Source organism: Apteryx rowi, unplaced genomic scaffold (assembly GCF_003343035.1).
Source record: "Apteryx rowi isolate R43461 unplaced genomic scaffold, aptRow1 scaffold_4, whole genome shotgun sequence".
Classification (NCBI taxonomy): Eukaryota; Metazoa; Chordata; class Aves; order Apterygiformes; family Apterygidae; genus Apteryx; species Apteryx rowi.
Window position 1 is genome coordinate 2,621,251 of NW_020450529.1, and position 15,875 is coordinate 2,637,125.

Below are 15,875 nucleotides of genomic sequence, written 5' to 3' on the forward strand. Positions count from 1 at the left end.
GGCTTGTTCAGAGCTCCCCCCCTGCTATGTGATGTGTTCTGCACCTGTCTGAAGGCGAAGCCTTGTCTCTGCCCTCCGCTGGTCTCTGGCTCTCTGACCCAGAGCAGGACTTCAAGAGAAGATGGTGATCCCAAGCAGCCAAAAGGCTGTGTCGGTAGGCGTTAGCTCTAAGAGCTGGGCTGTGCCAATGTAGCAGCCCTGGGTAGCTGCTGCTCGCTGGTGTTGAGGTTGCTGAATCGTACCCTGAAATGCCAGCTCGCTCTGCTGGTGCCCGTAACCTGCCTCCAAGGGCGTCCCTGTGGATAGCTGGGCATCGTTCGGCTCACGGGGCAGCCTGGGGCTGGGAGGTGGGTTCCCGCCCTGCGGAGGGGAGGAGGCGCTGCAGGTGGGAGAGAGCTCTGACCTGAATCTCGGTGTAAGGGAAGAGTAGATTTCCAGGCGTGTTGGGAAGACACGCTAATGCTATGTAGAAAAGTAGGTGTAAAGAAGCACTTGTAACCAGGCTCCAGCCCAGTGTGATTTCTTTGTGGTTTCTGAGGGGGAGAAAATACCCGTGGCTCTTCTGTTGCACAGGGTTTTTGGAAAGGTTTGCTTTCTTCCAACTCCCTACCCTACTATAAATGTGCTACAGCCTGCCTGCATCAGTAGTTCATCAGCTGTCCCGGGTGCTGGATATGGCTGTGAGGAGCAAAAATTGACAGTGATTTACATGCACCTGCCTTACATGGATAAAATAAAATATGACCTGAAAATAGTTTTTCTGTACAGAATACCATCTCCCCCCCCCCCCCCCCCAAACACATATCCTACCAGCGAGGGCCTCCAGACCTCTGGGTTTATTCCTCAGCAATAATGCTTCCCAACTGTCCTGCCTGCAGCCTACGCGCACGTTGCTTTTGCACCCAAGAGGATGCTTTTGCAAATTAAAGATGTACATTACTTAACACAATCAAACTCAAACAAGTTGTAATCTATTAATTTAGCTTCTGAAGCTGAAGCGTATGCATTTTTTTCTTTAACAACTAACCTTTTTAGTAAATGATTCTTGGTGTCTTCCAGACTTTGACTTCTTTTCAGTCAGAAAATTCCTTTTTTAGACAAATTGTTTCCTAAGTTGTTGAAGTTTTCTTACTCTGCAGTAACTGTTGTTCCTTCAGATGTATGTCTTGTCCAATTGTGTATATATATAGTGTATATATATTTTATGTAGTATATATATATTTTTAGAAATGTGAATGCAGGCCTTAATTTAAAATAATAGCATGAAAATGCTGTAGCACATCAAAAGAGGTGTTTGGTGCTGCATGTCTGGACAATAGTGTGAATTTCATATGATCTTATGGGCCCAACTTGAGGTTGAAATCTACAGTTTTATCTCAAGTGATCTGCTGAATATGGGAAATGGGATTAGATCTGTGATTAGCTATTCGGTTTATTTTTGATAACTCTCTTAATGCATAAATATAATTTGAAATTAAAATTTGGGGCTAAAGTGAAAGCTTCTGTGTGGTTTGTGTGTGTTTGTGGGTTTCTTCCCAGCATGACCAATGCTGTGTTGGATGCAAGACCAATACAAATGTTTTTCACATGGTTATTGGCTGTCTTTTTCAGTGTTCCTGAGCTTATTTTGTAGTGCCAGTAATGTTGCAGTGTAATGCTGTTGCTGAAACCAACTTTGCTGGTTTTCCCTTCCCCCTCCCCCGCCCACTTCATTTTCCATGTGTTTTTATGGAAGGAATTTTCTTCAAGATAATTGGTAAATAGTCTTAAATTGTGAAATCACCAGTACAGTTAATGGGGTAATTGAAGTTAGGCTATCCCAGCCTAAATTGAAAAGAAGATTGAATGCTTCAAACTTTCAGTTTTATACAAGCTGGTGGTGGGAGGGCAGGCTTCAGTTCTGCAAACTGCTTCATTTGGGTAGAAAGCTTGTAGGCTGGAGTCAACTGTTAATAAATCTTTACAGGATTATCATATCATGTTCTCTTTTCTTCGCAGTACTGAGTCTGTGATAAGCAGAACAGTGAGTTCTTAAGCTTTAATCCTGGAGCAGAGAGCTGGATAATCCAAGTTTGCAGCTGGATCAGACCGAAACAAGCACTGAGCTTTTCTGCCTCTGAAGTGCACTTTGCTCCTAGAACTACATTCCTTTACGTATCAAGGCAGTTGTGTAACGCTTGCAGAGCTGGTATCTGTTGTACCAATTCTGTTACAAGTGATAACCTGTGCTGTAAAGAGTTAATCAAAACAAAGCAGATTGTCTTTTAACTCAGTATTCCCTTCAAGATCTACTCTTCAGCAGTGTGTGCTGCTATTTTCACAAAATGAATCTCTTGCCAGTCTACGGAGCATGTGTTTAGGAGTGAAGTATGAGAACACTCAGCATTATGAAAGTAACTAAGCTCATTAGTGGCAAGGGGAAGGCTTTGCTGTATTAAATGTGATGTTGTAATATCTCTGTCTAATTAGCTCTTCTGCTAATTAGATTTAGAGCAGTTAAAAGCTTTAAAGACTTTTGAGAAGTTCTTGAAAGGGCTGTAAATTTCAGGTACTTGACTTCTTTTCCTTTGGAAATTGCAATTAATTATTGAAGAATGTACATAGTCTATCACTGTTATCTTGTCCTAGTACTATATGTATAACTTCTCTAAAGGTCTGGGTGTTCTGCGAAGACTGGCAGCCATTTGGTGTTCAGTTCAGCAGAGCCAGGAACAGAAGACATGCACACATAGTGCTCTCATGTGGAGAGACTGTATTTTTCTTAGTTTAAAATAAACCATTCTGATTGAAAGCATCTGTGTGTTTTTTCTTTTCATGGAGCAAGCGTAACAAAAATGTTTTCCAAAATTAGTCTTCTAAAGTATAAGCCTTAGCAGACACTTGCAAAGATTTTTTTTTCTCCCCCAAAACTAGCCTTTTAATTTACAGAAGTATGATGTGCTTAGTAACTATTGGAAAGAAATCTTACTAATGGTCTTTCAAGTTCCTGGAGAACCTTTAGTAATAATACTGTGGCTCTCTTAATTTCCTTAGAGTTCTCAAATTCTGCTTTGGATTTCTGTCCTATCTTGAGTATAGATTAGAGACTAAAGCTCAAAGTATACAAGGAACTGGTTAAATCTGACTAGTTTTAAGCCTATTAACTGTAGTATCCGTTCAGTAGCTTGGTCATTCTGAGGCTTATAGGTTAGTGCTGTGAGAGTTGAGCTGGATAGCTCTCTGAACAGAAGTCCCATCTTCGAGTTTGAATGCTCAGTAACAGAGCTGTATTTTATAGTGAGAGATCAAACCCTTTCCATGGTGGGTTTTTGTTTGCGGTTGTTGTTGTTGGGGGAGGAGGGGGCAGTGGTGGAACTTYTGTGGTGAGAATGCTGATGGTTTTGGTAGCTCCTGAGCCAGAAACATATGCTTGATGTTAATGCTATTGATCTGTGTGCTGGTTATGGTAGGGAGATCAGATTGCAGGCTCTTTGAGAAATGCCATTACTTTAGTATATCTAAAAGGTCCCCATTAGATGGAGAACACGTGTCAAACATCTGTCAGCAAGCTGCTGAGAGCATCTCTTTCTTCTGCACTTAACACAAATGTCTTCTGCTCGCTCTTTCTGGAGGAGCCAGTGTGTGGATGGCTTGTTGCCGGAGCGGTCCTGGGATTCTGCAGTGTGTTCAGGGATTCCAGTGCTCACGGAGAGCTCTGGGCTTTTCGCCTGGGCTCCTGGCTAGGAGCCAGCAGCTCTGCAGCTTTAATCAAGGACTGCTATTGACTTACAGTGTGCCTTTAGATAAGGTACGCAGTCATCTGCCCTGGGCAAAATCTATGTGATGATGGGAGAAGAGTGAAAAACTGTTATGGAAGCTATTTAGATTAGTCAAATGCTTTAAAAGTAAGACAGTGTCTTTGTATGTTAGCAGCACTCCTATTTCTTAGGCAGTTCAGTTCATTTCCCTACTGAAACATTCAAGTGAGAGATCTGAGATGTTGTTTGGACCAGAGTTTTTCTTAATGACTTATGGAGTTAATTACGTGTGTGTGAAATATAAAATTATGTTTCCCTTCATCGTTGAAGGATGCAGCTTCCTCCCAGAAGCTGCTGTTAAGTGCTTGGTCAGACTGGTGTTTTGTCTCCTGAGCATCAGCTTTCAATGATTCTACCTTTGGACCTTTCTGCAAATGATTTGGCAAGTTAGAGGATAGCACCATCTTGGCACAATTCCTACTTGTGTGTATAATGCATCACAAAGTTGATTTAGCAGGACCAGGATGAACACAAATTGCTATATCACTTGCTCCTTTTGCCATCTCTTAATTTGAATGGGGGAAGCTGAGGGACAGATGTTGCTGAAGGTTGTTCTACAGGCCAGTACTAGAGTCGAGTCTGGTCTCCTAAGACCAGTGCTAAYTAACTAGCAGTGTGTTTAACTCCTAAAGCATTGGAGCCTTACTTTGAATCTTATTCAGTATGGAAAATATCCCTGTGACAGGAGTATTTCAGAAGTGAGCACTTAAGCTACTGGAAAAAATGCTATTGATGGTTGGTATAAATTTTCTCCTTTTTGCCTCAATTTTCTGGAAGGATGCCTTATTTAAGACAGGTGTTTCAAAGTGAGAAAGCTTCCAAGCTTTTCAGCTTGGAAGTAAGCATAATAGAAGAAATCCTCAAACTTATTTTGCAATGCCAAAGAAGTATTTCTGGAATACATAGATTGAGACTTTTGGTTAGAAAAATATTTCATGACTGCATTGTTACACCATATTTTGTTTGCAAGCTTAATGTTACCCAACAAACCAAATGAAAAAGGGCTCCACTAGACTTCTGTGGCTCTTTTGTCTCCACCTTCTGGAAGCTGATAGGAAATACTTACTGAGCTAATTAATGAGAAAGCAAAATAAGTTGCAAGGTGCATGTTTTGGCTCTAGTTAAAAAATGCCATCAGGACTTTGTTTTAATTATTCCGAAAGGCTGGTTCTGGGAAGCAAACAATTGAAATGAAAATTCTTTAAACCGAAGCTGTTCTTATCCTCTTTGCAGCATGTGTCAGACCAAAATCAGCCAAAAGGTCAACAATAAGTTTAACTGTACCATAGGCATAAAGTTGTAGAAGGTTCAAATACGGTTATAATGTTCCAGATGACTTCTTTCAACCAATACCATCTGAGTGTACTTGGCATAGGCTTCCAGAGGTCAAGAATTATACCTGAATTTCTGAGAGGAGAGTCTAGTCAACCTCAAGTAATGTGCTGAAGGCTGTGCCTTCAAAGAGGATGAACAGTGGCTTGTTGTGTCCTCACCTTGCAGGTGAGGACAACCTAGAAGGAAAGAAGGGACATCCAGACAAGATCAGTACTTCAGAGAAGTAGGCTCAGGACTCGGCTTCTCTCTAGCTTGTTTTTAGGCAGTGTTTTCTTTGTGCTATTGCATACCTTTGGCTCTTCCCTGGCCAGCAGTATTGTAGTGGTGAAGCAAATGACCATCTTGGTTGGTCAGAGATGATTTCGTAAGTAATAGGTGAATCAGCTGCAGACAGAGTCTTGAGCTGTGAGTTTAAGCTGTGTTGTTATTTGTCACGTGGTTGGTCTTCAGAATGGTCTTTAACCAGGCATTTAAATKACCACCTTTCCTGGCCTTTCTTGTCCATTTTCAGGTTGCAGCTGCTCCCTGGTGGTTGCCTGTGAAGGGAGCCAATTGGAAACACCCTGAAGGTCCTGACTCTAATATCTTAAAGAGGTAAGCCATAAATAGCCATTCATTTTTAATATGCAGTGCTTACTGTAAATATACCTGCAGACTTGCACCAGGATTGGAGGTGGAAGAAGTGTTTTTTGACTGGTTATGTTTGCTGCTTTTTCTCCTTCTGTGATAATTTTCACTTCCTCTGGTGTTACACACAATATTCGGTGGTTGTATGGTCAATATATGCCATACTGGTATTTCAAATAGTTTTATAAGCACCTACCAGCGAAGGGAAAAGAGGCCATATCGAAATGTGCTTCGGTGTGTTCGCTTCACTACTGATACACAAACTTGAAGAGAACAGAAGATCCTTTGAGGGTTAGTAACTTTAGAGCATTCATTGCGGATCTAGTTTTGGAGGGGAGGACTGAACACTAGCTGCTTGCATAGTCTGGGAGTCTACCCACAATGTGTCCTGCTGTCTGGAATTTGGAGGCCTATCTCTCTGGTAGCAGGATGTTGAAGAGTTTGTGCGTTGTAATATTTTCTGACTTTGTAGATAACTTATCATGGAAGATGAGTGCTGGCTTTCCAAGGCTGAATGCCTTRGAAAACTTTACTCTGACAGCCTACAGATAAGTTAGTGCCTTCCTTACTATGGTCAGCTTTGAAACCTGCTGCCCCACATCTTTGTACAATCTCTTTCAGGTCAGAAGGCTTCACTCTCTTTTTCGGGTGCTATTTGTAGATGCTGCCGAACTAGCCCTTGGCTGCACATGTTGAAAGCTGCTGTTGCAGGTTGCTGTATTATTGCATGCATACTTGGATGTGACTGTGTGTGTTTGGGACCTCTTATGTTTTAACTTGTTTCTCTCACTAGACTGATGACAATGAAGTTGACACTAACTGCTTAATCAACTAGTTAAAGTTTCAACACTGCTGCTTGAAATAAAGTCAGACTCTCTAGCCTAGATCTAGGCTAGATATTGGCATGTTTTTGAGTCCCTTAAGGACAGGGCTACATTAGAGTAACATCATCTGATAGCTAAACTGCTTAGTAACAAGTCCATTGTCTGTTCTCCAAGGGCAATGAAAGAACTATCTGAGGTAAAAATAGAGATGATATCAGGAGGTGTTGTAAGGGGAGATGGAGGAATTTAGGTCACAGTCAGCAGATAAGAGTTGGAAACCTGCCATGTAAATCTTGTGTTGTAGAAGTGTGGTGCAGACCTAGCCTAGTACAACTGCGAGTGAACTCACTCCGTGAAACAGTCTAATGAACCAACAGGCATGGGCTGGGTTGTTAGGTGAGGCAGGAAAGGCAAACAGGAAGCCTGTATCTTTCTTTTGGGCCAGAACCCTCAGCTCTTGGAGTATTTCGCCCTAATAGGGGCTCAGCTGGGGAGGAGTCTTTTGACAAGAATGACTAGAGACAGTTTCAGTCTCTTTCTGGAAAGAAAGGCTGAGATTGTAAGTGCGAGTTTGGGAACTAAACCAAAGGAAAGATAGGAGCCTTTGTTCAAACCAAACTGCTTAAAACACACAAAGAAAAATATTTTTTTGTTAAACTTCTACTGCTCGCCATTTCCTGGATTGAGTGCTGTGGAAAATAGTGGTGCTGCAAGTAAGGACTCTTTCCTTTCTCCTTTTGCTTTTCTCTCCCCAAACCCCACAACTAACAATCAAACTGACAACCAGTAACTTGAAAGGATCTGCAGCAAGGAGAGGAGTGCACAGGAAAGTTGAGARCAACCCTGTTCAGCATTAAATTACAACCTAAATTTTTCAGTCAAGAATCTTGGTATCTTGTTAAGATACTGTTAAAAGTAGCCTAGAAGTAAGTACTAATGCTTTAGTCTTAAAGGACTTTTGGCCCATTCCTTTGGGGTTTGGAACACCTACATTTTCACAGAAACCAGTGGATCAGTAGTTCTTCACTGGCTCCTGGGTTCAGCAGGTTTCTGAGGTGAGAACATGGGAAAGCACAAGCTAAAATGTCTTCCTGGTTACTGTAGAGAGCTGTACATAAAAGCAATGTGAGACAAACTGAACTCTTTTTTTCTTGTTTTCCTTTCTCTGATAGCTGCTTTCCCCATCCACCATCTATTTAAATTTATACTAGAAGCTTGCTGTTTTACTGTCTTATCTGGTGCCTCGTCCAACTGTAATTGATACAACAAGGCTGTGAAGCTTCCTCACAGTCCTTTGTGGCCATCTATTTTAAGGTTTTCATGAAGTGCTTGTGCTGTAGAGTTGTGAGACTGCCTGGGTCTGCTGCTGATTTTGTTCTCTTTCTTTTTTCTTTTTTTCTTTTTCCCAGAATGGATCACCCAGTTCTTCATGTTTCCTGGAATGATGCACTAGCTTTTTGCACATGGGCAGGAAAACGATTACCAACTGAGGCTGAATGGGAATATAGCTGTCGAGGAGGCCTTGAGAATAGGTACCTGTCAAGAATGTCTGCCTGATTAAATGCTTAAAACTGATATTTGCTGGATAGGGAAGAGCTGTGTGGGGTTTTTATTACCCTCCATGTTTTTTCTTGCATGGTATGTGTAAATATAACTCGGGCTTATTCTGAACAGATTCCTTTAGGTAAGTGAGTTTCCCTAAGTATGTAAGCGGTAGATTATAATCTGAACTCTGTAGTAGGAAGAGAACACAGAACGCGAGGGGAGAGGAGGTGTGACAAGGTGCAAAGATGCAGAACTGCTGCTGTTGTGGATGAGATGCGGCACAGGGGCTTGGTGCCAAGGCTGAAGGAGCTGCAGAAGAGCTTGAGGAGTAAATAACTCATTACTGCACAGCACCTGCAGTCACTGGATGCACCTGTTACGTGACCCTGCTTGGGAGGGAAGGGGAAGACAAGGTTGATAACAGTTTTATGACATCTCCTTCCTGCATCCTGGATTACGTACTGCACTAGGCAGGGCTAATGATGTAGGCTTTTCCCTGCCTTTCCCTCCTCCACATAGAAATTGTCCTTGTTGAATCCTTGCTCTCTATTAAAGCCTGCTAGATAGTGGTACAGCCAGAATACAGACTTTGTGTATTCTGTACACACAGTTCCCCCGAGTAAGGACTCTTTATGAAGCTTGCTTTACAATTTCTTTTTGAGCCATATTTGACAATTGTTCTCCTGTATGTTTTTCAACAGGCTTTTCCCATGGGGCAACAAGCTTCAGCCGAAAGGTCAGCATTATGTCAACATCTGGCAGGGAGTGTTCCCAACCAGTAACACTGCAGAGGATGGATACAAAGGAACTGCACCTGTAAGTGTGTCTCAAAGTGGATTAATGACATGGAAACTAACTTAGCCTTCCTAGAATTGAGGTCTGTGCTCAACACAGTGAACCATGGGTGTTATCTATTACTGTATTCTTCTCTTTCACCTTTAGATGTTCAAGCTATGATATATTTCACTGCAGGCTTAGGTATTACCAGGGGATTTTTTTTTAAGCTAATTGAAAAGTAAAGATTACTTTCATTTTAACTTTTAGTTTCTCTCACTGACCTCTTTTCCTTACTGCCCCCCCCAGTTCTGAGTCAGATGCTGAAATACTTTCTGCTTCCACTTTTGGCATGGCTATTTTTTTTAATTCTCACTTTGGATAGTTGTTCCCAAGCCACAAAAACTGTACAATAGTTTTAAAAGAAGTGAAACAGCTTTTTGGAAGACTGAGGCTGTCTAGCATGGAGAAAGGCAGTGGAATTTTAAAGATAATCAGGGATGTTAATGAATTATTAAATGCTAGTTAAAATAAGTCTAAAGAGTTTCATCAGCAGAGAAATCTATATGCATRACTTAATGACTCTTGCTTTTCTTTGTAGGCGGGGGAAGGGGGGCGAGGGAGGGGAATCTGGAAGTTGTAAGAATGGGTATGCAAGTTAGAAAATCACTAATGCTATCTGCAGTTATACATCTGTTAATCAAATTTAGAGGTTCGATTTGCAAAGCTAGTGAGAAGATACTATGTGTAATAATGGAAACATGGTGCTGAGAACATTGAGAATGGTAACAGTTCATTCTGTTTTCTTTAAATAGAGTATGTCCAGTGTCTTTTTTTTTTTTTTTGAGATGTGAAGGCAGAAGCTTCTGATAAAGATCAGTGCACCCTCAGCAGATCTTCAGGATAAAAATCTTATTTTAYTTAGAGTGGCTGAGAGAACTGGTACTTACAGTCTCTGTACCCTGCATAGGTCACTGCATTTCCTCCCAATGGATAYGGCTTGTACAACATTGTAGGAAATGCCTGGGAATGGACGTCTGACTGGTGGGTTGTTCATCATTCAGCAGATGAAGCTCACAATCCTGTAAGTGTTTTGTTGACATCAGATGAGATATGGGACTCCCTCTTACTACTCTGGTCTGATTGCTGTTTAGAACCCGACTGCTCTTTGCTCCTCTCTACTGTGTCTTGTGTGCRATGGGCTGTGTTCTCGTGAGTCAGGATGCATCACACCCGCAGGTCATCAGCAGTGGAATTGTATTGCTGTAGTACAATTGTTGTGGGTTTTTTTGGAGTGGTCTCCACAACTGGCTAGGAGTTGAATACTTCTAAACTGGAATCAGATCAAATAAGCCAAAATTTACCAGGGTATTGGAATTACTTTTTAAATTAAAAATATTAAAAAAAAATCCTGATTATTTTGCTATGTTGCTACAAGCTGTACTTTTTTTACTACCTTTTTTCCTTTCAGTAGAGAACAAACCACCCTGAATTAGCTTTAACCACCCTGAATTAGCTTTATGGCTTCTACTAGCTCGTTTAAAACTCAACATGTAATAAAGCTGAGGCTTATGGGGAGAAGTAGCTTACCAGCCTTTGAGAGGTTAATCCAAGTCTCTCCTTTTCTTTGTGGTTTGGGTCTAGTGTCTAGCAGCCAGAGAAAGAGGCCCAGCTGGATAAGCTTTGTGTGTGGGATTGCTCATGCAGTATCTCTCGGCAGATTCAAGTTCTAATATTACATCTCCTTCTCTCTCACTTATCCAGGRCAACTAAATCTGAGAAATGAACTGTGCTGCTCTTACAGAGCTTGTTCTATTCAGACGTGTTTCTCTGTAATGAGAGAACCAGTTAAACCTCTTGGGGCAAGAGCTATCTGTTTGCTGCAGGATTTGAGTAGCCCTGTGCTGTGCTCTTATCTGTTGTCTTTGCTTGGATGCCTGACATAATTGCAGTCCTTTCTCGGAAGTCAGCAATTGCAAGCAGCTTGAGGAACTTGTTAATTTTTTTTCCTTGCTGTTTGGTACATTGCAAAGCTTGACATTCTGCTGCTCTTTCAGGAGAGTGTTGCCAGCATGAGAAACCAGATTCATCTTGGGGCCTAGATCTCACTAGATCTGTACTAGCAGTTCCGTCACATCGATGGAAACATCCAAACGCATTCAAATGTTTTGGAAACATCCAAACATGTTAACAATCGCATTGGCCAATTTCAAGTTACTTGTGTCCCAGTARGATACTACAGGATATCTTCTGGGGTGTTCTGTGTGTCTGACAGTGCACTGCGTATGTTCGTTCGGAAGGGACTGTGGCATTTTTCTTGCTTAATTTAAAGTAGGTTGGAGTATTGTCTAGTTTTTGTGTTGCTAGTCAGTCTTAGTGCTCTAGCAATGGCTAAAGACCCTTTTCCTATGGGATCCTGTGGGGTATCTCAGCCTACTATCTCTTTGGCACTCCACACAATTCATATGATGCAATTTGGATATTTCACAGTAACCAAAGTTTTCTGACAGTTTCTGTAAGTTGGCAATAATGGAATGCTGTATTGCATGAATCGTGTGTGTCTTGGAAAGTGCATATTTATATATCTGATTCATGGCTTGTATATACAGCTGATATTTTTATATATACACATAATATATATAATATATTTTATATATATATAAATCTTATAGTTGGCATTCAAACTGATTCTTCAGAATTTTTTTCCTGTTTGCAAACTTTCTTTAGGAAAGGAGCTTTTCCAGTCTTCTAACTCTGCTTCCGTTCTGTTTCCTGCTTTATGCAAYTAAGGACCAATGTCTTTGTACCTTATGAATGGAGACAAGGCCTGTTTAAGAGCAGCATTTCTGAAGATGATGTCTTGAATAGCTAGCAGAATGTAAATTTGGATGAAAGTGGGGAAAAGTAGAACTAGCAAACTTTCCCATGTCAGAATAGAAGAGTAAAAACACTTGATTGCACTGATAGTTCAGAGGAGGAGGAAGAGGAGAGTGARTAAAGGTTTATACCAGGGAAGCTTGTGCTTTACCTCTCTTGCTACTGAAGCTTCACCACAGTGCCTGGAGCCGAAGCAAAATGATTTGCATGTGGGACCTTAATGGAAAAGAGCCCGCCCCCCCCCTCGGAGACAAACAGCATCTGTGTCCCTGGGAAAGAACGCAGGTTTGGCAGCTTGTAGCATATCGCAACTGTCCCTGTTGTTGTTCATCTGTTGTCTAGTCTGACAGCTACTCTAGTTTTTGCCACTTGCCTCTTTCTGCTTTAGATAACTCAGTCTAAACTTCAGTGTACTGTCACCTGTCAGGGCAGGAAAATGCCTGGACAGAAGTGATAATACAGGTAAATAAAAATAGAGTAACTAGGCCAAGTCTGTAAAGAAAAAGCAATTTTAACTGTGTATATAAAGAACTTAAAGTTGAAATTTGACTTTTTTACAGCACCTATATATGTCCTAGTAGGTTTTTTCCTCTGTAGGTTAGCRTATGGTAACATGTGCTATTCTTTTTATGGGTGCCTTGTAAAGGATCTGTGTCAGCTTTGGCAAGGCCTCATAGCTTTTATTTGGTGTAAAATTGCTTGCTTTTGTGGGTGGTCCCTACAAGTCATTAAACAAGTTATGTGGAAGTTCCTGTGGTGATCCTGGGGAGAATCTCCAGCAGTCTTCACCCAAACCGTAGCTTTCCACTAATCCAGTCCCTCCTATTGGTGCTAGTTAACTTCACCTCCTTTTGTTTAAGAAAGAAATTTTGCTCTCTGTTTAAGTAGCTATTCATTTGCTTAGCCTTTTAAATTCAAAAATTCCCAAATACTTCAGAAAGGCTTTAACAATGAGGTGTTAACAATGCAGCTTTTAGTTTTTTAATTTGGAAATGTGAGGATTTAGTGTCTGAGGCAGAATATTTTTGAAGTGAATTCCAAAGAGTTCTTTTGATTAAATGGATAAGGAAACTGAATCTCATAATGTGAAAAAGGCCTCCCAAAATAGCCAGGCTGCATTATCTTCTGAGACATTAAAAATGATTAGCACCATATCTATCAGAATCCAATCTCTCAAATCTCTCCAGAGTACAAGTCAACATAACCTATATATAGGATGTATTCTTTCTGCCTAAAAGACTAGGAGTTCTTCTAGAGGGTCAGGGCTCAGTGAAAGGCTCTTAATGTATTTAGTTCAACACCTGAAAACTTCAAAGCAGCTTTCAGGTACTGGAAGGATTTCGGGGTGTGCTGTGGGTTGGTTATAAGGACTGTATGGAATCTTGCATGCAGATTCCTTTTCTCTGTAATTGAGGCTTGCATTCGGAAATAATTACCCAGAGCAAAAATAAACCTGGGACATGTGGAAGTATTTTGCAAGTTCTTTAAGATAAGAGACTTAAATTGTGCTCTAACAATGAAAAAACAATATTCTTCCTCTTCTTTGCCAGGGGTAAGACCTGTAAAGGTAAGTACTGAAGCTAAAAAACCCTGTATTTGGGGTTTTAAGTAACAACTTTTATATAGTGAATGTCCAAAAATGAAGTGATCCCTATTTATCAACTGGAACACACTGAATGGGCTTTCCRTTTCATGTGATATAATAGGTTATTACTCTCCTAGAAAAAAAGCCAGTAACATTCCTCTAGTGGAATAGGATACTTCAATAGCAATCTCATGTGTCAGGAATCCAGAACAAAACTAGAATAAGCCAAATATAAAATACCCATCTATGGAAATGGAAATTATTTCTAAGGCTTCTGTACTTCAAGTGGCATGCAGTATCTGTCTCAGTTGTAACCTGTTCTTCCAACTTCCCCTCACCTTTCAGCATAGTTTCTGTTAAATATTCTGTATGTTTACGAGCTGCTAAAAGCCTTTCTAAGCAGAACTTTCTGTAGTACCTTTAGGTTTATGGTGTCACTACAGCTGCAATGTGTAATACCTATCTTCCTGTCCTTGAGTTCACARCTGTGCCTTCTGGGTGTCCCTCCTTAAAGGATTCTTTGCTTGAGCGACAGGAAATCAAGGACCTGGCTATCTTGCTGTTCTATGAGACTTTGCTTGCATTCAAAGACATCTTGGAGTTGGACAGAATCGGTGCACGTAGCTGTACGGAGGCAGTCCTGCAGTGTGTCTTAATCATGCAGTTGAGGTGGGGGGGTTGTGTGTGGTCACACTCAGTTCAGGGGGAAGTATAAATACCACTTGAAGATGTAAAACTGATCCTTCAGCTCCTGCAGTATTCACAACAAGTGAGAAGCAAAAGCACCGTTGCTGCCAGAAATAAGTGGTTCTATGCTGATTTTTCTCACGCGTGAGAAAAATACCACAGTTTAAGACACACTTGTTAAAAAAAAAAGTTTCTCTGATACGTTTTGCAGACATTCTTATACGCAAGTGTAGAATTGAGAAGCATCAGATTTTTTTTATAATAATAAAAACGATTATTTGGCAGACAGTAGCTGTGTGTGTGTATGTGAGATTGAAACAAGGTCCCTTTATGGGGCCATTTTAATTGTGGTGGTTTCTGTCTCAGCAATTTTGTGTGTGAGAACTGATTTAGTTCAATGCAGAGTGGCAGTGCAGCTGAATGCAGAAAGTTATGATGCAACTGAAGAAAACATATTATTGTCTTAATGAAAGAAATACCACTTTCCTTTTGAAAAAAGCTTCTATGTATTTTAATAATTCTATAAAGAATAATCCTATGAAGTTCAATAGGTGATTGTATTCACAAGCAGCTGTGATTATGAATCCAGACCAGAATATACCTGTTGCAATACATTGCAATACTACTAATACAAAATTAACTTGCTAATACACAGTGAATTCAGTTCTGTAAATCTGGGATCAAAGTCTGGACAGCCCTAGCTCTTTAGCTTTAGAGAGCAAATGTACTTCCATTTTAGTACCAGATGGTGCAGTTCTCAAGATAATGGCATAAAACAATATTGTTTGATGGAACAAAGATTTGCTTGTTTTAATCAAATGTGACCAGTAACTGCCCCGCTCTGATTAGCTTTTATTATGGGTAAGCACAATCAAAACAAGTTTCCTTTATCTGTAAGGAAGACACAAGCATGAGCAAATGTTAATATGACAGGCTTTCTCTCTTTATTTTATTTTTTTAATTATAAGGAATAAGCAATATTAGGCTGTATCATTCTATCTGGCCAATGTTAAATAATGTTCTTGCCTTACCGGATATTTTAAATGAGCATATTATAGAAAAGCCATTGACTTGGGGTGGGGGGTCCTTGGCTGTTCAGGAAGCCATGGCTAGAGTCGGGGAGCTCTGGGGGAGACAAAGCAGTGAAGTTCTGGCACACTGTAGTCAGCTAGTGATCAGATAGGAATGAGTTTACATTTCTGCATCTGTTAAAGGGGTGAAGACTGCTGAGGCTCTTCGTAAAACAAGAGAAAGCTTAAGCAAGTGATGTAGGTAGGAGAAGGACTACCCAGAGAAGAGGGCTTCAGTCAGAAGGTGTTTGGAGCTTCTGTGCACAGTGTCGGGAACAGGGTGTTGCTTGTAGGGGATATCTGGCTCTTAAGAGACTTTAGTTTCTTGAGAGATGTTATTCTAGTTTGTATATAATGAAACTTCTGTCTCTGTTTTTGCATTTCTAAGGAAGACGGTTGATTGTGAGCTTCAAAATATTGGAACCCTGGTGTTTTGCCTCTTAGTAACAAACTGTCAAGTGCCAAACCTGTGTAAGGAAAAGGAGTGGTCTGCGGTGTGACCGTTCTGCAGAAAGGCTTTCAGTGCTGTACAGCRTTTTACAGGATCTTGGACAAGCTCTTTGCCCATTTAGGTCAGTTTTATGAAATAGGGACCCTTGTCAAAGCCCCTTTCTTTGTGTTTCAGCTCAGGGAGGCTGGTCTTCCTAGGCTCTCTCTGAAGTTTCTGGGAGCAGAGGAGGGAGACTGACTCCTCAAGGCAGGGCAGAGTATCACTCTGAGTTGTAGGAGAGCAGTTTCTCCATTAGGCTAAAAC

At 40.9% G+C, this 15,875-nt stretch overlaps 1 protein-coding gene across 6 annotated transcripts in view; it reads left to right on the forward strand.

The window, feature by feature from the left end:
* SUMF1 (sulfatase modifying factor 1) overlaps positions 1-15,875 on the forward strand; it is a 41,930-nt gene that overhangs the window by 14,455 nt on the left and 11,600 nt on the right. For 3 of the 6 annotated variants that reach the window (XM_026074813.1, XM_026074817.1, XM_026074818.1), the window contains 5 exons: positions 5,644-5,726; positions 7,993-8,115; positions 8,830-8,944; positions 9,873-9,986; positions 13,843-14,290. In XM_026074813.1, the coding sequence (XP_025930598.1) occupies positions 5,644-5,726; positions 7,993-8,115; positions 8,830-8,944; positions 9,873-9,986; positions 13,843-14,079 (672 nt within the window). In that variant the 3' untranslated portion in view covers positions 14,080-14,290. Of the gene's footprint in view, positions 1-5,643; positions 5,727-7,992; positions 8,116-8,829; positions 8,945-9,872; positions 9,987-13,842; positions 14,291-15,875 lie in introns of those variants that run through there. The other 3 variants (XM_026074814.1, XM_026074816.1, XM_026074815.1) reach the window with 2 other exon arrangements.